General features: G+C 42.5%; 1 protein-coding gene and 1 long non-coding RNA gene across 2 annotated transcripts in view; both read right to left on the bottom strand.

The window, feature by feature from the left end:
- Positions 1-20,211: 20,211 nt before the first annotated feature.
- Positions 20,212-23,739, bottom strand: part of LOC101268922 (Smad7) — a 24,877-nt gene continuing 21,349 nt past the window's right edge. Inside the window, 1 exon segment of the mRNA NM_001281336.1 lies at positions 20,212-21,137. Within this exon segment, the coding sequence (NP_001268265.1) occupies positions 20,599-21,137 (539 nt within the window). The 3' untranslated portion in view covers positions 20,212-20,598.
- Positions 23,091-23,739, bottom strand: part of LOC118964614 — a 1,698-nt gene continuing 1,049 nt past the window's right edge. The window contains exon 2 of the long non-coding RNA XR_005051751.1: positions 23,091-23,739. This exon is cut by the window's right edge and continues 242 nt beyond it. This is a non-coding gene — a long non-coding RNA (uncharacterized LOC118964614).

Below are 23,739 nucleotides of genomic sequence, written 5' to 3'. Positions count from 1 at the left end.
TGAGCCATCTGATTGAATGAAAGATGGAGTTAAATTAGCCTTTCAGCCCATAATTTCATTTACAGTACTCCAAAGCATTTTTACACCATACTTTATGTCATACTTTATGTCATTTCATAATGCAATTTATTTTTGTTTAGTTTTGTCACGTCATTTCTCAATCTACAGTCAATTTGCCAGTCATATGTGCAGCCAGACTTCACTACTCCTTTTCCTCATCCCTCTCAATCATCCAACTTTAAATTCCTCGTCAATCCACAGTTCTAACAGTCCGTTTTTGAATAGGTGCATGCTTATCAATAACTGGTAGAAACAATTTAATAAATGAATAGGGGGAAGGGGGATACCTAGCCAGTTGTACAACTGAATGCATTTAACTGAAATGTGTCTTCGGCGCCCTGGAACAGTGCCTTGCCTAGGGGCAGAACACAGATTTGTACAGTGTCAGCTAAATACTTCAAGTGCCGTGTCTGGATGCTCCTCATTACACACATCAGACCAACAAATATTGGTCAGTACAAAACATTATCTTTTATCCACTTATTTTAGATATGGACACTATATTATGGTCAGTACTGTACATCCAATGGGTATGGATACGGCTTTAGGGCAAAGTTCTGCAACATTGGTAAAAATGTGATCAATTGATGATACAGTTGGTGTCCTGTTTGTTAACACCCTGGTAGCCTACCTGGCTGGCATGAAAATAAACCACCGGGAAAATCGTCCTCCATTCGCTATATAAGTGCAAAGATGACACGTATTTCCCCCCGCTGCCCGTTTCAATACAGGTGCATGATAATGGTCCATTCTAAATCAAAACAAATGTTACACATATATTATTTAGTGTATGTAAAGACAAGATTAGGAGGGTTTGTAATCACAACTAAAGTGGCCAAAAAACTTCTTAAAATTAAGCACATTACTCAGCTTTACAAGGGGTGTAGAGCCTAACTGACACACATAAACAGAGATCATTTTCACCATAAAATGCACCTTTATAATAAAAGCATCATATGCATAATTGCATTTGCGGTCACTTTTGATAATGGTGTTTTCCGCTAATGAAACATTCCTGTTTATAGCCTACGACCATGCTGCGCTTTTAATGTGAAGAAATAGCCTAATAGTTTATCAACATTCTGTTCTGTCAGCCACATTGCATTTTTTTTTTATGCTAGTGGTTGTGTAAATTTGGGGTCTATCACATCCCACAACTGTCCCAGACTATGTTGGGAATATTTATTTCTCGCACAGAATAGAATAGGTCGACTTTTGTACTATGGGGGATAGTAGATTGACATAGGCTAGTGCTTTTGCTGTTCGTTAGGCCTAATCTTGTTGTCTGAAGAAAAGTCAAGGTGGACAGTTCTTCCTAATCTTCAATATGCACCTCGGGAATTGATAAGGACGTGCGCAGTTGCGTCCCGGATGTGTCTGTCTTCATTTGTAGCCTGTGAGAAAGACCCAATCAGGTGATGGAGAGCCAGATTGCGCAGCACACTCAGGGAGAAGGGCACAACATAGCACTCCAGGCCTCAAAAGGCATGGATTTTTTTAGGATGCATTATGGTCCGCAAAGGGGATGCCGCTGTGAAATTTGAGGCATTATCAAGTGCTTGCCAAATTTTGAAAGAGAGACTATTAGAGTGTGTACACACAAAAAACAAGCAGAGCTCATGCCTCTCAAGAAACTTCTTTCAAATCATCATTAGAATTGTATCATGCAGCCTTACAATGTATTAAAAATCAAAACATATAGCCCGATGTTTGTAGAACATCTAAAGTTACATTAATAACTCTAAATTAAGCATATAGGAGTACCTATTTCTTTGTTATCTGCTCAACACAGCATAGCCGCATGTGGGCTCTCCCTCATCGTTTGGAGAAAATATTCATATTTTATTCAGCTTTGTTCAATTGTATTCTTCATGCTATAAAATTATATAAAATAATGCCATGGAATTATAAGCAAATCTTGTCTGCTACATGAACTAGTGTAGCCCACAGCCATTTGGCATAGCCAGATCAGGACCTAACATGAGGACAACTTCAAATAGACTACATTTTTTTCATATCATGCTACTTAAGGCCTGTCTAAAATAAATAATGGATTTATTGTGAAGGTGTAGGCTATATTACATGGATTTATTATACTTCTGTTTATTGCTACATGTGTTTATGTTAATTAACGGCCAATTACCATGAGACGACAGTTATTTGCTTGACAGTCGCCGGCTGATGAAATTTCGTGACTGCCACAGCCCTACGTGTAACCATAACACTTCAACAACATTAGACATCAGATCCTCTCGAAGCTTTACAGGAATATGGCGCTAAACATATACAGCAACACCTCCACCTTCGGCATTCCTGTCTCTCTGTAGATGTTACAGTATATCCCTGTATTGCTACTGCATAAAATAAATGATCTAAGAGAGTCTCGCAGATGGCCATATACGAATGCTATCTGATTTTAGCAAGTTATTGATTTAATCAACCTTATTTCTAAGGCTACATACATTAAAATGGGCTATTGGCCCTTTCCTTGGTAGGTTATCGGAGATTTGAAGGGGAAAAAAGCATGACAAGAAAAATAGAGTCAGTCAATCAGGCACTTGTGAGTGTCAGTTGGTGTGTGTATGTGCGTGTGATGCGAGGCTTTAGCTACAGACCCGGAAGTTAGGCTCTCTCACTCCTTCCAGTCTTTTGGGAAGGAGGGTGGACAATGAGCCTGTTGTGGCAGATGTAAGGCCACATGCTCTCGAGTAGTGCTCGTTAAGGAAGATGTTGGTTCCTCTCAAGTTATTGGCTCTCTCCAGAACAGCCATCTTGACCTTAACCCCTATTGGCCTGGGTATGTCACCTGGGCTGGTTATAGGTTTTCCAGAACTGTGGACACGCTCCAGCTCAATCTGACTATGATCCATCAGCTTTTCTTTTTTTCTTTTCTTTTTTTCTTTTCTTTTTTTTCTTTTTATTTATTTATTTATTTTACCCCTTTTTCTCCCCAATTTCGTGGTATCCAATTGTTGTAGTAGCTACTATCTTGTCTCATCGCTACAACTCCCGTACGGGCTCGGGAGAGACGAAGGCTGAATGTCATGCGTCCTCCGATACACAACCCAACCAGCCGTACTGCTTCTTAACACAGCGCGCATCCAACCCGGAAGCCAGCCGCACCAATGTGTCGGAGGCTACACCGTGCACCTGGCAACCTTGGCTAGCGCGCCCTGCGGCCGGCCCGCCACAGGAGTCGCTGGTGCGCGATGAGACAAGGAGATCCCTACCGACCAATCCCTCCCTAACCCGGACGACGCTAGGCCAATTGTGCGTCGCCCCACGGACCTCCTGGTCGCGGCCGGTTACGACAGAGCCTGGGCGCAAACCCAGGGACTCTGATGGCACAGCTGGCGCTGCAGTACAGCGCCCTTAACCACTGCGCCACCCGGGAGGCCATCTGCAGCTTTTCAGTGATAATTTTTCTTACTTTCTCCTCAGACTCGGCCTAGTTCTCACGTGAAGACTCTGGTTTGCCATCCACAACGATGTAATTCCTCCTCGATTGTCCCTCTAGATAGTCTGTTTTCCCAGTCATTGGGGGCAGCAGGTAGCCTAATGGTTAGAGCGTTGGGCCAGTAACCGAAAGGTTACTGGATGGAATCCCTGAGTTAACAAGGTAAAAATTTGCCGTTCTGTTCCCCGGTAGGTCGTCATTGTAAATAAGTATTTGTTCATAAATGACTTGCCTGGTTAAAAAAATTGTTAATAATATTCACAAACAGTGTTGATGCCATCTTGTGTGGACGTTGTTGTTGGAGTCCATTCCCTGACGAATTGAGGCTGTTCTGGGGGCAAAGGGGGGTGCAACTCAATATTAGGAAGGTGTTCCCAATGTTTTGTACACTCAGTGTACATACATAATACCTAGCTCCTACAGTGGCTTGTGAAAGGATTCACCCCCTTGGCATTTTTCCTATTTTGTTGCCTTACAACCTGGAATGAAAATTATTTTGGGGGGGATTTATAATTTGATTTAAACAACATGCCTACCACTTTGAAGATGCAAAATATTTTTTTTATTGTGAAACAAACAAGAAATAAGACAAAAAAATGGAAAACTTGAGTGTGCATAACTATTCATCCCCCCAAAGTCAATACTTTGTAGAGCCACCTTTTGCAGCAATTACAGCTGCAAATCTCTTGGAGTATGTCTCTATAAGCTTGGCACATCTAGCCACTGGGATTTTTGCACATTCTTCAAAGCAAAACTGCTCCAGCTCCTTCAAGTTGGATGTGTTCTGCTGGTATACAGCAATCTTTAAGTCATACCACAGATTCTCAATTGAATTGAGGTCTGGGCTTTGACTAGGCAATCCAAAGACATTTAAATGTTTCCCATTAAACCTCGAGTGTTGCTTTAGCAGTATGCTTAGGGTCATTGACCTGCCGGAAGGTACATTCAAGTCTCAAATCTCTGGAACACTGAAACAGGTTACCCTCAAGAATTTCCCTGCCCCATCCATATTCTTTCAATTCTGACTAGTCTCCCAGTCCCTGCCGATGAAAAACATCCCCACAGCATGATGCTGCCACCACCATGCTTCACTGTGGGGATGTTATTCTCGGGGTGATGAGAGGTGTTGGGTTTGCGCAAGACATAGCATTTTCCTTGATAGCCAAAAAGCTCAATTTTAGTCTCATCTAACCAGAGTACCTTCTTCTGTATGTTTGGGGAGTCTCCCATATGCCTTTTGGAGAACAACAAACTTATTTTTTTCTTTAAGCAATGGCTTTTTTTCTTGGCCACTCTTCCGTAAAGCCCAGCTCTGTGAAGTGTATGGCTTAAAGTGGTCCTACTCCAATCTCCACTGTGGAGATTTGCAGCTCCTTCAGGGTTATGTTTGTTCTCTTTGTTGCCTCTCTGATTAATGCCCTCCTTGCCTGGTCCGTGAGTTTTGATGGGTGGCCCTCTCTGGTGGCAGGTTTGTTGTGGTGCCATATTCTTTCATTTTTTAATAATGGATTTAATGGTGGTGGGGGGTGGGATGTTCAAAGTTTCAGATATTTTTTTATAACCCAACCCTGGGTTATAAGTACACTTATAAATACACTACAGTACACTTCTCCACAACTTTGTCCCTGACCTGTTTAGAGAGCTCCTTGGTCTTCATAGTGCCGCTTGCTTGGTGGTGTTGCAGACTCTGGGGCCTTTCAGAACAGGTGTATATATATTGAGATCATGTGACAGATCATGTGACACTTAGATTGCGCACAGGTGGACTTTATTTAACTAATTATGTGACATCTGAAGGTAATTGGTTGCATCAGATCTTATTTAGGGGCTCCATAGCCAAGGGGGTGAATAACTATGCAAGCACCACTTTTCCGTTTTTTATTTTGAATAATTGTTTTGAAACAAGCATTTTTTTTTCCATTTCACTCCACCAATTTGGACTATTTTGTGTATGTCCATTACATGCAATCCAAATAAAATCCATTTAAATTACAGATTGTAATGAAACAAAATAGGAAAAACGCCAAGGGGGGTGAATACTTTTGCAAGGCACTGTACATATACAGTTGAAGTCGGAAGTTTACATACACTTAGGTCGGAGTCATTAAAACTCGTCTTTCAACCACTCCACAAATTTCTTGTCAACAAACTGTAATTTTGACAAGTCGGTTAGGACATCTACTTTGTGCATGGCACAATACATTTTTTCAATAATTGTTTACAGACAGATTATTTCACTTAACACATTGTATCACAATTCCAGTGGGTCAGAAGTTTACATACACTAAGTTGACTGCCTTTAAACAGCTTAGAAAATTCCAGAAAATTATGTCACGGCTATAGAAGCTTCTGATAGGCTAATTGACATAATTTGAGTCAATTGGAGGTGTACCTGTGGATGTATTTCAAGGCCTACCTTCAAACTCAGTGCCTCATTGGGAAAATCAAAAGAAATCAGCCAGACCTCAAAAGAAAATAAATTATAGACCTCCACAAGTCTGGTTCATCCTTGGGAGCAATTTTCAAATGCCTGAAGGTACCACGTTCATTTGTACAAACAATATTACACAAGTATAAACACCATGGGACCACGCAGCCGTCATACCGCTCAGGAAGGCGATGAGTTCTGTCTCCTAGAGATGAATGTACTTTGGTGCGAAAAGTGCAAATCAATCCCAGAACAACAGCAAAAGACCTTGTGAAGATGCTGGAGGAAACAGGTACAAGAGTATCCATATCCACAGTAAAGCAAGTCCTATATCAACATAAACTGAAAGGCTGCTCAGCAAGGAAGAAGCCACTGCTCCAAACTCGCCATAAAAAAACAGACTACGTTTTACAACTGCACATGAGGACAAAGATGGTACTTTTTGGAGAAATGTCCTCTGGTCTGATGATACAAAAATAGAACTGTTTGGCCATAATGACCATTGTTATGTTTGGAGGAAAAAGGGGGAGGCTTGCAAGCCGAAGAACAACATCCCAACCGTGAAGCACAGGGGTGGCAGAATCATGTTGTGGGGGTGCTTTGCTGCAGGAGGGACTGCTGCACTTCACAAAATAGATTTCATCATGAGGTAGGAAAATTATGTGGATATATTGAAGCAACATCTCAAGACATCAGTCAGGAAGTTAAAGCTTGGTCGCAAATGGGTCTTCCAAATGGACAATGACCCCAAGCATACTTCCAAAATCGTGGCATCACAAAGCCCTGACCTCAAGCCTATAGAAAATGTGTGGGCAGAACTGAAAAAGCGTTTGCGAGCAAGGAGGCCTACAAACCTGACTCAGTTACACCAGCCCTGTCAGGAGGATTCCATAAGTCCATTCATTATCAGTGGATCGCCGTCTTCCAACATGAGTCATAGTTGTTCCATTCAGTCCCTGTTTGTCTCTGTCTTTCTCATGCATACACACACACAGTCTGTGTTTGACTTCGTGAATTCTGAGATGTCTGCGTTTAACTTCATGGAGAAACTTGTTGCCCAAACCTATGATGGCGCTGCTGTAATGGAATGTATCTGCTATTTGTATCTCCGTTTCCCTGATTAATGGCCACTCCACTACCAGTGTCAACTCTCTGATAAGAACTTAAGCCATGTGTCTCATGTGCCCTTTCATCCACTGAATGTTTCAATGTTTCCTTTCCAAGCTCTGTGAGTAGGCCCTAAATGTTCTCTCATTACTCTATGTAGAGTCAATCACATACACAAACACAATCACATTATGACATATCAATGTGATTTTAATCCTTGCTTGGACAAACTAATTTGTCTAACTGTTGTGTTATTGTTTTTGGACTTCCCAGTCTAATCCTTTCCTGCCCTCAGTGGACAAGTTGAGCTCTTCTCCAACACCATCCATCCGTGGTGAGCCTGTCCTGCCTTGAAGCCTCTGAACACCTCAACCCCTGTCACTGCTGTGATCCCTTCCCAACACTGTGGAAGTAGCCCTCTCATTCCCATTCCCCATAATATTTGACTATAAATGTATTTAATACATGTTTTAATGTTGCATTTGTTGGTCTCCCAGCCTCCACTGACGCACACATACATACGCAAGCACACACACACACACAGTCACACTGGCTGGGAAAAGGAAGCTGGGCTAGATGTTTGGCCTACGCTGAGTTAATGACAACCCCACCCTCTCTCTTCTGACTACTCCAGAACCCTTAGCCAAACAGACCTGGGTTCAAACAGTATTTGACATCTTTAGAAATAATTTCTCTGTGCTTGATTGATCTTACCTGGATCAATAGACAAATTAAGAGTTGATTTCCAAAATGCTATTTAAACAAATTTTTCACATTTGTGTTTTTTCATCAGAAATGATTGTTTATGGGTACCTTCATGTGTGTGTAAAATATTACTCAATTTTTTTTTTTTAAAGGAACGTGCCATTTTCATGTGTTGATGTTGGGGTGCTGCTGGAGATTATCAATATGATGTCGAAACATGTTGAAATTTCCCTTTAACAATAAAAGCTAATTTACAAACATTTCTGAAAATGGATATGTAGCGTTCAAATGGAATAACCTCACAAGGGCAAAACCCAGCCATCTGTCTCTACAGGCAGGGTCAAGGAAATTCTCAAAGTATTTCAAATACTATTTGAACCCAGTTCTGTGGCTAACTCACTCCTAGTGCTGCAGCACAGCCTGGCTGGGCCCTTGTTGGACATACAGTGCCTTCAGAAATTATTCACCCTCTTGACTTTTTGCACATTTTGTTGTGTAACAAAGTGGGATTCAAGTGTATTTAATTGTCTTTTTTTGTTGTCAATCTATCTACACAAACTTCTCTATTTTACAAATTCTAACATTTGTAAAATATAAAAATGAAACACTAATGTATATTGATTAGGTAAGTGTTCAACCCCCGTCAGTACAGTACATGTTAGAATCACCTTTAGCAGTGATAACAGCTGTGAGTCTTTCTGGTTAAATCTCTAAAAGCTTTGGACACCTAGAATGTTCAATAATTGCACATTATTCTTTGAAAAAAGAATCAAGCTCTGCCAAATTGGTAGTTGATCATTGTTAAGTCGTGCCATAGATTTTCAAGACAATTTAAGTCAAAACTGTAACCAGGTCACGCAGGAACATTTAATGTCATCTTGGTAAGCAACTACAGTCAATATTTTGCACATTATTTGGCATTGTGTTTTGGGTTATTTTCCTGCTGAAAGGTGAATTTTTCTCCCAGTGTCTGTTTGGTAAGCAGACTGAACCAGGTTTTCATCTTGGATTTTGCCTGTGCTTAACTATGTTCTGTTTATTTTTGTCATAAAAAACTCCCCTTTCCTTGCCAATGACAAGCATGCCCATAACATGATACAACCACGACCATGCATGAAATTATGAAGAGTGTTGTCTTGGATTTGCCCCAATCGCAAACAGTATGCATGTTATTCTGTACAGACTTTCTTATTTTCACTCTTTTAATTAGGTTAGCATTGTGAAGTAATCACAATGTTGTTGATCCATCCTAAGTTTCTCCTATCATAGCCATTAAACTCTGTAACTATTTTAAAGTCACCATTGGTGAAATCCCAGAGCGGTTTCCTTCCTCTCCGGCAACTGAGTTAGAAAGGATATCTGTAGCTTTGTGATGACTGGGTGTATTGATATGCCATCCAAAGCGTCTGCATTTTTTTGTACCCATCTACCATTAAGTGCCCTTGTTTGTAAGGCATTGGAAAACCTCCCTGGTCTTTGTGGTTGAATCTGTGTTAGAAATTCACTGCTCGACTGAAGGACCTTACAGGTAATTGTATGTTTGGGGTACAGAGATGATGTAGTCATTGAAAATCACACAGAGTGAGTCCATGCAACTTATTATGTGACTTGTTAAGCACATTTTTACTCCTGAACTTATTTAGGCTTGGCATAACAAAGGGGTTGAATACTTTTTGACTCAAGACATTTCAGCTTTTCATTTTTTATTAATTTGTACAAATTTTTTTTTTTAAAGTGACACTTTGACATTATGGGGTATTGTGTGTTGGCCAGTGACAAAAATGATAATTTAATCAATTTTAAGTTCAGGCTGTAACACAAAAAAATGTGGAAAAAGTCAAGGGGTGTGAAAACTTTCTGAAGGCACTGTCCCAGAGAGAGAGCCCAGTCGATTCGTCTGCTTGCCTTGTGTGCAGTTTCAAAATATGTGTGCTTGAAAAGAAGAGGAAATCATTCACCAAAAATACTACTTTTTTTTTTTAAAGGGATAGACCACAACCTTTCACATAATGTTCAAAGAAGTCAAACAGAGGGATATTTTGCTTGTTTAAGTTGATGACTAAACTGAACCCCTCCTAGTTTTTTTGGGGGGGGGATTAGAAAGCATTATGAATACCACTGCAGGGCAGCTTAGGGAAATAATTAAGCATAAGAATGCTTGAAGTGGCTGCCTCCCTCCCCCTCTCCAAGACTTGCAACACGCCCACCTTGTAAACAGGCCACCTCACCCCCCTTCCCTGCTGAGACTGAGCAGACAGACAGTAAAGTGCCTTATCTCTCCCCCGGTGGAAGAGAGGAAGAGGGGGATGGGGGGGATATGGGCGATGGGGAAAGGAGGGAGATGGGGTCGGCTTTGTGTCTCCCAGAGACGTGTACTCAGGGAGGTATGCTAGCCACACACACACACACACACACACACACACACACACACACACACACACACACACACACACACACACACACACACACACACACACACACACACACACACACACACACACACACACACACACACACACACACACACACACCTCTACCTAAAGGTATCAACATGCATCAGTTTTACGACTGGCACCTAGCCGAACGAGTGTGATCGCATACTTAGCTTAAAAAAAACAGCAGTAGTTTGTTTGTCCATTTTGAGACACCGTAGCCAGTATAGTCTGAATTAATCTAAGATAAGTCATTAATTCTAATGTTTTTGCCGAGGAGATCTTACTCGCGCAATTTTACATCTAACTAAGATGTTGGTGCAGTTTTTCTCAATGAAAAAAGGTGCATGAAAACAAGTCATCCCGTTGAATGACAACAAAGACCTTATTGAAGAATCCCTACTGTTGACCTATCACCAACGGAGGGGTGTAGACTTCGGCTCCAAACTTCGGCTTGCCTCCAGAAAAAATGTTGTGTGCCCGAACAGCAGAACCCCCCCTCTAATCCATGATCACCCCACCGCACTGGCACCTCCCATCCTCACTGACCATTCCAGACTGGCCCCCACCAGGCAGACCTGCATGGAGCTGATTGGAGGGGTCCGTTTGTGAAGGCTGAGCGTAGCCCACCCAGCAGTACCTACAGACACCATTGTGGATTCCAGCAGGGAAGTTAGTCTACAGTCATCAGGGAGAGGAGGTCAGGAGAACTGCTGTCATGAGTGACTAAAACTGACTGACTAGTAGTTGCCTTCTCATCACACACAGAAAACTAACAATAGCAAACAGATCCCTAGTACCCTCACTGTACTGTCCCACCATTTCCACCTTCACACCCCCTTGCATCCTCTCTCCCCACCTCAGCTCCAGGGGTCCTAGGCTGGGTTCCGCAGGGCAGCAGACAGGGTGCCCTGTTCCTGGAGAAAGCAGCTCTGGTCCTGTGTTTGTTTAGATAGTCTCTGTGGGCCTCAGACCTGTCCGAGTCCCAAAACACTACCCAGACCCTAGGTCTTAGCCAGGGCCAAACTAGAGACGTGTACTCACTTAGGTATCCACACAGCACGCACGCACACCCCTCCAGCCCCATGCCCAGCGACCTGACATAGCTCAGGGGAACTCCAGCTCATTCATCAACATGGCCTGGCTCCTGCTGCAGTCTGGAGCTCGGAACACTCTGAACACTCCTCTCCTCTGTCAGTGGTCGCACTGGGGTGACACATGGGCCGGGGCCTGGTTATGGCCTGCAGACTGGAGCCACAGTCTGGAGATCCACTGCAGGGAAAGGCCAGGCGAGTGCCGAGAAAAAACCCCTTGTGATGTGACGTCTCTGGAATGGTGGAGCCACTGTGCCTGGATGTCTGGCTGGCAGTGACCAGCCAGTGTATGTATAGAACAGTCTGTCTGTTGAGCCACTATGTATGGCTATCAAACAACACACTGTTAGAGAGCTCCTTTGTACAGTGTTCAGAGTACTAGTAGACTAACCATTTTAATTAGGGATAGTAGTAGTATTAGTAGGTAGGTTAATGTTTATTGTCATGAGTCTTGTCCTGAAAGCAGAATTTAGTGATTTCCCCTTAGATAGGCCAGCTGCAACGTCAAAATTGGCTATATTGTATCTTTTATTAAAGCAAAAATTCACTTTTTGTTCTTCATTTAAGGTTAGGCATTAGGGTTAGTAGTGTGCAGTAGTAAAAAAATAACAACTTATTGTCACATACACTGGATATGTGCAGTAAAATGTGTTGTTTTTACGGTGTCAACTGTATTAGTACGGCACCCCTGGAGCAAATTAGAGTATAGTGCCTTGCTCAAGGGAACATTGACAGATTTTCAGCTCAGGTATTTGAACCAGTGACCTTTTGGTTGCTGTCCCGTCACTCTAACCACTAGGCTACCTGCTGCCCTAATTGTAGTAACAGTAGTAATAGTTGTGACAATAGTAGTAGTACAGATGTAGGACCGTAATTTGATCCCCCTGTTGCAGGAGAACTGCAATGTAGGACATTTTAAACTTGTAAAATATTTGAGGTTTAAAAAGGCTGCACTTTTCAGACTTGATTTTGCATGACTAAAAATGTATGAACCCCTACAAAAATGTCCATGAGTTATAATCCTCATAATAATTCACATTTCTTGTTGCGCAGGATTATTTTCCTGCTGTAGCAAACTGGCTCAAATTAAGATCCTAGTATTAATAGTAGTGGTAATATTAGTAGTAGAAGTAGTAGTTGTGTTAGTATAGTCTATTAGTAAAGTAGCTGGCAACAATGGTAGCTAATAGTAATAGTTTAACTGGAATTATATAAAAAATAAATAATTGGGGCCGGGGTCTTGTGAGGCTGTGACACCACTCCTCGGGTTGGGTTAAATGTGGAAGACACATTTTAGTTGAATGCATTCAATTGTACAACTGACTAGGTATCCCCCTTTCCCGTTTCCTTTTTTCCCCACTGCCACCACCCCTCCCCAGCTCACTGCCACCACCCCTCCCCAGCTCACTGCCACCACCCCTCCCCAGCTCACTGCCACCACCACTCCCCAGCTCACTGCCACCACCACTCCCCAGAATTAGCTGAAGCCAGGAACTACAGCAGCTAGTGAGGGCACCGCCCGAAGTCTACTACTGCCAAGGAATAGACTCCCACCAAGCCCTGGTTCTACCCTCAGCCCCAGTTTTAGCCTTGGCTCTAGCCCCAGCCCCATGTAGCCCCAGCCTCATACCTATCCCTCAGGCCCAGCACCAGCCCTGGCCCTAGCCTAGCTCCAGCCCCATGCAGCCCAGCCTCATACCTATCCCTCAGGCCCAGCACCAGCCCTGGCCCTAGCCTAGCTCCAGCTTTCATTCCCTATGCACAGTACAAGCCCTATACCGCAAACTCAGCCCACCAGTCCTATACCGCCAGACCCTCTCTGTTCGGTCCAGAGAAAAGGGAATCCAGACCGGGGTCAACTCCATTCCTCGTACAACGGGATTAACAAACAGTGTTGTGGTTATAACGGAATCAATGCTCTATTTCCTTCTAAAGTTCTAAAAGCATTCTCCGGGGGTTGGTGGGAGTTAGTGGAAACTGGGTCTTGGTGAATGTAGGTCCCTAGGTGAGACAGTGAGTGTGGGTAAATCAGGTTTAGCCTGAGTCTCAAATGGTACCCTATTCCACTTGCAGTGCACTACTTTTGACCAGGACCCACATGGAATCGCATAGGGCTTTGGTCAAAAGTAATGCACTGTATAGGGAATTAGGGTCCCATTTGGTGCAGTTGGTTTACTCTAGTAATCCCTTGGGTAGACGTTCATCTGACAGACAGCAGTAGTCTAGACATTATGGTGCATCTCAAATGGCACTCTATTCCCTACATAGGGCTGTGGTCAAAAGTAGTGCACTATATAGGGAATAGGATGCTATTTTAGATGCTGAGCAAACACTGATCTCATAGACTAGACATAACAGTAAATGGACAGTGCATTCAGAAAGTATTCAGACCCCTTCACTTTTTCCACATTTTGTTATGTTACAGCCTTATTGTAAAATGGATTAAATAAATAAAAAATCTCAGCAACCTACACACAATACCCCATAATGAAAAAGCGAAAACAGGTTTTTAGATTTTTTTTTAAACCTTATTAACATAAGTATTCAGACCCTATGCTATGAGACTTGAAATTGAGCTCAGGTGCATCCTGTTTCCATTGATCATCCTTGAGAAGTTTCTACAACTTGAAGTTTGCCAAAAGGCACCTAAAGACTCTCAGACCATGAGAAACAAGATTCTCTGGTATGATGAACCCAAAATTAAACTCTTTGGCCTGAATACCAACCGTCACGTCTGGAGGAAACCTGGCACCATCCCTACTGTGAAGCATGGTAGAGAGATGCTTCCTGGGCCAAAGCTAGATTCACAGACTGGGCCCAGACGGGCAGTCTTTCAGGCGATTGAGAAATCTGTGTGTAAAACTAGTTAAAAATTCTAAATCAGATTATTATGTTAAAACACTATCTGAATGTACAGGGAACCCAGCAAAATTTTGGAAAGCTGTTAAATCACTGAAGGTTTGTGTCTCTTCTTCTCCCCCCAAGAAATGTATTTAGATTCTGGCCCTATTACTGACAAAATTGATGTCACTAATGCATTTAATCACCATTTTATCTCTGCGGGCTTTATATCTTAACGTTTTTCAAAGCCAGCTCTTGAGAAGAGTAGTTTGGATGTAGATGGTGAAAATCTATTGAATGGTACTGAAAATGCTGGTCAGGAGTTTTCTTTTCGGAAATTCACTGATAAAAGAGGTCCGGGATGCTTTGTTAACGTTAGACAGAAAAAAATCCCCAGGGGCTGATCATCTGGAGCCTGGTCTGTTTAAGTGTGCAGCTCACCTTATTGCTGTCTCAGTAGCCCATATTTTTAATATAACAAGTGTTCCAAAAGCATGGAAATCCACATATGTGCTGCCACTCCATAAGGGTGGGGATACAAATGATCTTGACAACTATCAACCCATTTCAAGACTACCTTGTTTAGCTAAGATTCTTGAATACTTGGTTAATGTACAGTCGTGGCCAAAAGTTTTGAGAATGAAACAAATATTAATTTTCACAGTCTGCTGCCTCAGTTTGTATGATGGCAATTTGCATATACTCCAGATTGTTATGAAGAGGGATCAGATGTCAGAAGTCCCTATTTTTTCATGCAAATGAACTGAATCACCCAAAAACATTTCCACTGCATTTCAGCCCTGCCACAATCATGTCAGTGATTCCCTCGTTAACACAGGTCTGAGTGTTGACGAGGACAAGGCTGGAGATCACTCTGTCATGCTGATTGAGTTCGAATAACAGACTGGAAGCTTCAAAAGGAGGGTGGTGCTTGGAATCATTGTTCTTCCTCTGTCAACGATGGTTACCTGCAAGGAAACACGTGCAGTCATCATTGCTTTGCACAAAAAGGGCTTCACAGGCAAGGATATTGCTGCCAGTAAGATTGCACCTAAATCAACCATTTATCGGATCATCAAGAACTTCAAGGAGAGCAGTTCAATTGTTGTGAAGAAGGCTTCAGGGGCGCCCAAGAAAGTACAGCAAGCGCCAGGACCGTCTCCTAAAGTTGATTCAGCTGTGGGATCGGGCACCACCAGTACAGAGTTTGCTCAGGAATGGCAGCAGGCAGGTGTGAGTGCATCTGCACGCACAGTGAGGCAAAGACTTTTGGAGGATGGCCTGGTGTCAAGAAGGGCAGCAAAGAAGTCACTTCTCTCCAGGAAAAACATCAGGGACAGACTGATATTCTGCAAAAGGTACAGGGATTGGACTGTTGAGGACTGGGGTAAAGTAATTTTCTCTGATGAATCCCCTTTCCGATTGTTTGGGGCATCTGGAAAAAAGCTTGTCTGGAGAAGACAAGGTGAGCGCTACGATCAGTCCTGTGTCATGCCAAAAGTAAAGCATTCTGAGACCATTCATGTGTGGGGTTGCTTCTCAGCCAAGGGAGTGGGCTCACTCACAATTTTGCCTAAGAACACAGCAATGAATAAAGAATGGTACCAACACATCCTCCGAGAGCAACTTCTCCCAACCATCCAGGAACAGTTTGGTGACGAACAATGCCTTTTCCAGCATGATAACTAAAGTGATAACTAAGTGGCTCGGGGAACAAAACATTGATATTTTGGGTCCATGGCCAGGAAACTCCCCAGACCTTAATCCCATTGAGAACTTGTGGTCAATCTTCAAGAGGCAGGTGGACAAACAAAAACCAACATATTCTGACAAACTCCAAGCATTGATTATGCAAGAATGGACTGACATCAGACAGGATGTGGCCCAGAAGTTAATTGACAGCATGCCAGGGCGGATTGCAGAGGTCTTGAAAAAGAAGGGTCAACACTGCAAATATTGACTCTTTACATTAACTTCATGTAATTGTCAATAAAAGCCTTTGACACTTGTTTGTAATTATACTTCAGTATTCCATAGTAGCATATGACAAAAATATCTAAAGACACTGAAGCAGCAAACTTTGTGAAAATGAATATTTGTGTCATTCTCAAAACTTCTGGCCACGACTGTACAACCTTGTTCTTTTAATCTGATAATTGTATTCTTAATATAAACCAATCAGGGTTTAGGCCTAGGCACCACACCTAAACCCTGATAGCATAGCAACCATGCTAATTGTTAATGTTCCTGTCAATGCCTTGGATGCTAAAAAGAGCTGTGCTATCTTGTTTATTGACCTGTCAAAGGCATTCGACACTGTTTATCATTCTGCTTTGCTGAAGATATAATCAAGAGTAGGCCTGGGATATACAGCCTGTTTATGGTTTCTGAATTATCTTAGCGACAGAACTCAGGCCATCTTCATAGATGGGGTTAAATCTGAATTTCTTGAGATTCAAAAAGGTGTTCCTCAGGGTTTGATTTTGGGTCCATTATGGTTCACTTTGCATATTAATGAGATAGGAAACACTGTTACTTGTAACATTAATCTCTATGCAGATGACACCGTCTTGTATTCCTGTGCCACCTCAGTGCAGCAGGCCATTCGTGTACTTCAGCATGACTTTGATTAAATTCAGAAATCACTTACAGATATTAAATTAGTGTTAAATACAAGTAAAACCAAGCTCATGCTGTTCTCTAGGTCACAAAATGTTGACCCTGAGGACCTGCATATCTACGCTATAAATGGAGCCCAAATTGAGCTCGTTTCTCAATATAAGTACCTGGGTGTCTGGATTGATGACAGGTTGACCTTCGTAACAAATATAGAAAATCTGACTAAGAAGCTAAGATCCAAGATTGCTTTTTCATATCGAAATAAATCATGCCTTAGTATTAAAAATAGAACAAAGATGGTACAAACAACGCTTCTCCCTGTATAGGATTTTGGCGATGTTGTTTACATGCATGCGGCAACCTCTGTTTTAAAACCTTGGACGCAGTCTGCCATTCAGCAATACGTTTTATAACAGGGGACAATTTTAGGACTCATCATTGTAGTCTGTATAAAATGATCCCATCCTGCGTTCTCTTTTTATTTACAAAGTCATCTTACAGAAACTCACTCTATATGTGACATCATTAATTAAGATAAGAATCACAAGTTACCAAATCCGTTCACAGGAATGGATGACACTAGAGATCTCTCCAGTCTCCACACATTTGGGAAATCTGCGTTTGTTTTTTTTTGCCCCTAATTTGTGGAACAATATACAGATTCCACTGCAGCTAGATGTACTTGTGCCACTATGGCAGTTGAAATGATTGATTGAGGACCTCTATGTAGTTGAATGTGAATGCTTTTATTAAATGTTTATTTTTGTTTATTGTGCTGAATTATATTGCTTTATACACATGTATGCTTTATTCTGTTTTTTTATTGTAATGTGTAATGGCTCTCTTGCAAAATATATTTCTAATCTCAATGTGGCGCTGCACAGCCCTGCATGCTGTTGTGTTGGTTGTCAGACTGCTCTGCCAGCCAGACACAGACAGTGTTTTAAGTGCCTGTTACTTTTATAGGCTCCTGTATGTCATTATTATGGCTTCCTTCCTGTGATGTCATCAGAGCAGAGGGGTATACTATGATTGAAACTAGATCTAATCGGGGTTTTCTAAAGCGAGCCAGCTTCACATTCCAGCTCCGGCTTCATCCGTACTATGATGGTGGAAATAGAGGTTAAATAATATAAATGAAATAAATAATGTTTTTCAGTGGCAGGGAGACTAGTCAGGATTGAGGCAAAGATAAACGGAGCAAAGTAAAGAGAGATCCTTAATGAAAACCTGCTCCAGAGCACTCAGACACTCAGACGGGGGCGCAGGTTCACCTTTCAACAGGACAACGACCCTAAGCACACAGCCAAGGCAACGCTGGAGTGGCTTCGGGACAGGTCTCTGAATCTCCTTGAGTGGCCCAGCCAAAGCCCGGACTTGAACACGATCGAACATCTCTGGAGAGACCTGAAAATAGCTGTGCAGCAATGCTCCCCATCGAACCTGACAAGAGTTTGAGAAGATCCGCAGAGAAGAATGAGGGGGACTCCCCAAATACAGGTGTGCCAAGGTGGTAGTCATACCCAAGAAGACTTGATGGTCTGAATACTCATGTAAATATGATATTTTTTTATAAATAAAAAATGAATTTAAAATGAATTAAGTTTTTGCTTTGTCATTATGGGGTGTGCAGATTTTTAAAATCTATTTCAGAATAAGGCTGTATTGTAAAACAAAACGTGGAAAAAGTCAAGAGTCTGAATACTTTGCGAAGACACTGTAAATCCGGGACACTCAAATTAGTATGATATGTTACGTTTTATATGGTTACAGAAGGTTACTTAAGGCAAAAATGAAAGGAGGGTGGGCTACAGTTTTTTATTTCAGGCAGTGTAGGCTACAGTTTGTTTTGGAGAAATGTGTGTTTTCTCCTACACTTGAATTTCTTCACTTCCACAGCTAAATAGCACATTTGTGCAAATTTGAATCTGCTGAACCAATCTATGAGTCTCACCTTGTAACTCTGAAAGTCCTTCATTAGTGTTTCTCTCTTTGTAAAGAGACTCTCAGAGTCATTAAGTTCTCTTTTAGCTGAAGGAAAACACTAATTACATGCCATCTGTTAGCTAGGAGCCGGGCACACACACACTAGTTAAGAGAGAGCTGGGCAGCACTGCACAGCCCTGCATGCTGTTGTGTTGGTTGTCAGACTGCTCTGCCAGCCAGACACAGACAGTGTTTTAAGTGCCTGTTACTTTTATAGGCTCCTGTATGTCATTATTATGGCTTCCTTCCTGTGATGTCATCAGAGCAGAGGGGTATACTATGATTGAAACTAGATCTACTCGGGGTTTTCTAAAGCGAGCCAGCTTCACATTCCAGCTCCGGCTTCATCCGTACTATGACGGTGGATATTGTTCCGACCGCCTGCCGCTAACTCAAGCAGGCTTGTAACTGCATGTGCATGTCGCACGTGGCTTGCCGAACCCTTCACTGAGACAATACTGAAACATCAATCCATGGGCGTGTCAGTGGCACATTTTCATTTGTTAATTCCGCAGACTATGGGTATTTCAATAATAAGCTTGTTGAAATGCATCCTGATTTGATGACTTATTGTTAATGCCGCCTTCAGTGTGCTTATCAATGCACAAGCATGTTTTTTTCCACCACTCCTATCGATAAAACAATTGTATTAATACAAGTGTTACTGTGTGCGAAGTTCCAAATGCACTCTGTCATTACTAAACGTTTGATGTGATAGGTATTTTAACATGACTATTTTCATACACAAAACGCATTAAAATATGATCCGTTGTCTTCCTCAAACGAAGAGGATGACGACTCAATGTTTGCGTGATGACGCAATTTTTGCGAGAGGGAGGGAATCTTATTTCATTGGTCCTCAACACACGGCTCAAGACGCGTCATTCAGGATAAAAGGAGTTCAGAGAGCGATCTATAGGAGGACGGGCTCGTTGTAATGGCTGGAATTGAGTTCCATTTGTTCCATTCCAGCCATTACAATGAGTCCGTCCTCCAATAGCTCCTCCCACCAGCCTCTGATATGAAGTTAGCCTTTCTAGGTTCTGAAGGATTCGTTGCCATAGAAATGACCTGGCTACGGTAAGGTACCAGTTATCCCGAGTTCGCCAAAATGTACTTTACTAACTCCTCAAACCAGGTACGTAGTATAGGGCTTAGGTTGGTTAATAAGAGAGGAAGGAGAGAACATGAATTCTTCAGAAAACAACCAGTAGAAGAAGAGAAAATAAACCACAATTTGTTGACGCTGTTTACAATGACATGGTTAGGCAGGTGGATTGTGTCATGTTGGATAGGGGTCTGTCAATATTTAGTTGCCTTACCAAATCCAAATTACTGTTAAGTGACAACTGGCAATTGTAGTGTATGTCAGCTACTCATTTCAGCCTCTTTTGGTCCTACAGTGGAAGACATTATCATATAAGAACATTTGCATTTCCCTTGGTACCTACAGTACACCCACAGCAAATAAACGCCAGTAGAAACATTTATTCATATTTTTATTTTGGCATTTCTTTGTTTGCATTTATATTAAGCAAAGTGCATCTTATTTCATTTTTTCTCATCAACACATTGCACAATACATAAATAATGATGCATATAAAACGTCTTCATATTTACAAGTAATAATATATTTATATATAACATAAAATACATTTTCGCTTTTTATTTCACTTTAATTCAATCTTAGAGTAATTTGTCATATTAAACAAGTTCATTGGGGTTTGCTTGTCTCTTCTTTTTTCTTTAAACATCTTTTATTTTTTTTCAAACTTCTGTCTTCTGAGAGAGAAAAAAAAAAAGCATAAGTAAAGGACTAGTCCGTGTCCTCGGTACACTCCTCGGGAGAGGAAGGTTAATCCATTGCTGCTATTGGTTGTTGAATATAACCTCCAACCAACAGGGGCAGCTACTAATAAACTGTCTTGTGTAGCACTGACCCCAGCCCTTCACAAAGCTGATCTGTACAGTAAACCCAGTCCTCGGCTGCTGTGTGAACTCGTGATCGTTAGGCCTCTGCAGGCTGTCTGCCTTCTCAAAGTCAAAGGCCTTAATGGAGAATCCGGGGAACACTTTATGCACCAGTAAAGTCCGCGAGTCGGGATTGTCCAGTGTGGCCGACTTGATAAAGATGGGGTAGCAGCTGCGGTTGTACACCCACACCCCGTCGGGCTCGCGACTCAGCTGGATGCCGTAGCCGATCTTGGTCCGCACCATTTGAACTAGCGGGCTCTTGTTGTCGGAGCTGAGCTGGCCCAGGCAGAAGCCGTTCCCCTGAGGTAGGTCGTAGAAGATGTCCAGGGAAGGCTCCTGGACCGAGTAGAGGCGCCCCACGCGTGTCTTCTCCTCCCAGTACGCAACCACACACCAGTGGGATCTGTCACCCGACTCCTGGAGAGCCTGGGAATCTATAAGAGGAGAGAACGAGAGAGGATGGTTACAACACTGGACTGAAGATACAACAGTTGACAAATAACATATTTCACTCGTTTAAAATGAGTCATTCGTAAGGAAAGATGATAGGACAGATGAGGATAGAGGGATAAAAGGCGAGATGAGGGTAGAAGATAGAGGGATAAAAGGTGAGATGAGGGTAGAAGATAGAGGGATAAAAGGCGAGATGAGGGTAGAAGATAGAGGGATAAAAGGTGAGATGAGGGTAGAAGATAGAGGGATAAAAGGCGAGATGAGGGTAGAAGATAGAGGGATAAAAGGTGAGATGAGGGTAGAAGATAGAGGGATAAAAGGTGAGATGAGGGTAGAAGATAGAGGGATAAAGGGTGAGATGAGGGTAGAAGATAGAGGGATAAAAGGCGAGATAAGGGTAGAAGATAGAGGGATAAAAGGCGAGATGAGGGTAGAAGATAGAGGGATAAAAGACGAGATGAGGGTAGAAGATAGAGGGATAAAAGGCGAGATGAGGGTAGAAGATAGAGGGATAAAAGGTGAGATGAGGGTAGAAGATAGAGGGATAAAAGGCGAGATGAGGGTAGAAGATAGAGGGATAAAAGGTGAGATGAGGGTAGAAGATAGAGGGATAAAAGGCGAGATGAGGGTAGAAGATAGAGGGATAAAAGGCGAGATGAGGGTAGAAGATAGAGGGATAAAAGACGAGATGAGGGTAGAAGATAGAGAGGAAGCAGACTGGCCAAGATTGACTTCCATTAGTGAGTCAACAGGAAAACAAATCTGGCTTTTAACCAGCATGGTGATGCAGTGGCTGAGAGCTGGGAGAGGAAGTCTTATCAAACACCAACTACTCAATAAAAGTAATGATACAAGGGAGATGAAAGACAAACAAAACTGTTTTACAACTTCCAACTCTGACTAAATACTGTAGACATTTCACAATATGTGCAACTACAAAGCCCTATGAGTCAAAAGTACAATCAACACCACAGTGCACAAAAGGAAATATGTTACTTCGGCTGCCAAATACCGCTTGTTGCATCCTTCCTTTCACAATAATCATCCAAGAAAACAGTACCGGAATTTCTGGAATTCGCACAAGAAAAGCAACCAGCCCAAGCACCAGGACGCACACACGCGCGCGTGCACACGCACACGCCATCCAAACTCTGTTTATACAAGCCTTAATGGTTATCTTCGGTCTGGAGCCTTGTATTTTCCTTACAGGCCAACTAACAATGTGCTGGCGTCAAGTGGACGGTAAATCTGTCCTAATCATTGTTTTATGGCCGTTCCCTCATTCTACCAGAGGAAATTATAAGTAATAGGTTTAATATCCAAGAGAGGGGAACCATGAAGAAATTTGGCCTATCTTTGAAAGGCAGTATAAAACCATGCTAGGACAAGGGCTGTGTCTTGAATGTCCCCCTATTCCCTTTACAGTGCACTACTTTTGGTAGTGAACTACAGGGAATAGGGTGCCATTTGGGAGGCAGGCTATGAGAGCTGCTCTCCTCTCCCCTCTGCGCATAGGAATGGGTTTGATTAAAGGGGAGCGAGGGGGCCAATAAAACACACAGCAACGAGAAGCAGCAGTGACTCAAAAGTACAAGTCTTCATTCCCCAAGTACAGCAGCACAGTACATGAGGTAAAGAAGTTCCTTTTAGAGGAAAACTAAGTGGTCTTCTGCAGGTACAGAAAAAGCTGTAAATGGACAACAACGGCAGCTATGTGACTGGTTGAACAGCAACGCCTCTCAGAAGGTTTAGAGTCCCCCCCCCCCCCCCGAGCGTAAAGAGTGTATCGTTCAGCTCTGGTTTCCCTCCGACCCCCTTAGCGTGCCTCCCATCTCTATCCCCATCCCTGCCTCCGTATCTCTATCCCACAGAAACCTGACTCCTAAGCAGGGGAGGGGGATTCAGCCAGGCAGAGAGGGAGAGCGAGAAAGAGCAAAGGAAAAAGTGGGAGGGCTTTTTTCACAACTTTACTTTTGCATCTCAACTTCCTCTCAATTCTTATACCACCATGGCCTAATTACAAACAAACTGATAAAGATAAAGTATAAACGGCAGAGGACTGACAGTAAACTATTTACACAGATACACACACACACACGTTCAGCAATTATTCAGTGTTGTAGCCTATCCTCTGAGAAAGTCAGACATTCAATGGTTAAAAGTTAACTAGGAAAAATACAAAAAATCTGGAACAGAGCCCCCTCACAGTCATTTTGCCCCCCCCCCCCCCCCCAATCCTTTCATCTTTCTGGGCCGGCAGAGTGTACCCAGTAATTTGGGCAGCAACCCCTTCAGAGGAAAAAGAGCCAAAGCAGAGCAGAGAAAACTGTACAGTTATGTTAAGTATCTTAATCTTCATCCCAAATTACACCCTATTCCCTACATAGTGCACTACTTCTGACCAGAGCCCTGGTCAGAAGTAGTGCACTATATTGGGGAAAGTGTGCCATTTTGGATGCATTCACAGTCTGGTCTGGCGTCCTCAGGCTGCTCTGCTATACTACAGGCCTGCTATTAACTCAGCATCTAGGCTGCGACTGAAATGGCACCCTTTTCACTACTTTTTACTAGGGTCCATTGGGT

This window comes from Oncorhynchus mykiss, chromosome 5, assembly GCF_013265735.2.
Source record: "Oncorhynchus mykiss isolate Arlee chromosome 5, USDA_OmykA_1.1, whole genome shotgun sequence".
Classification (NCBI taxonomy): Eukaryota; Metazoa; Chordata; class Actinopteri; order Salmoniformes; family Salmonidae; genus Oncorhynchus; species Oncorhynchus mykiss.
This window is presented reverse-complemented; position numbering and strand designations above follow the sequence as displayed.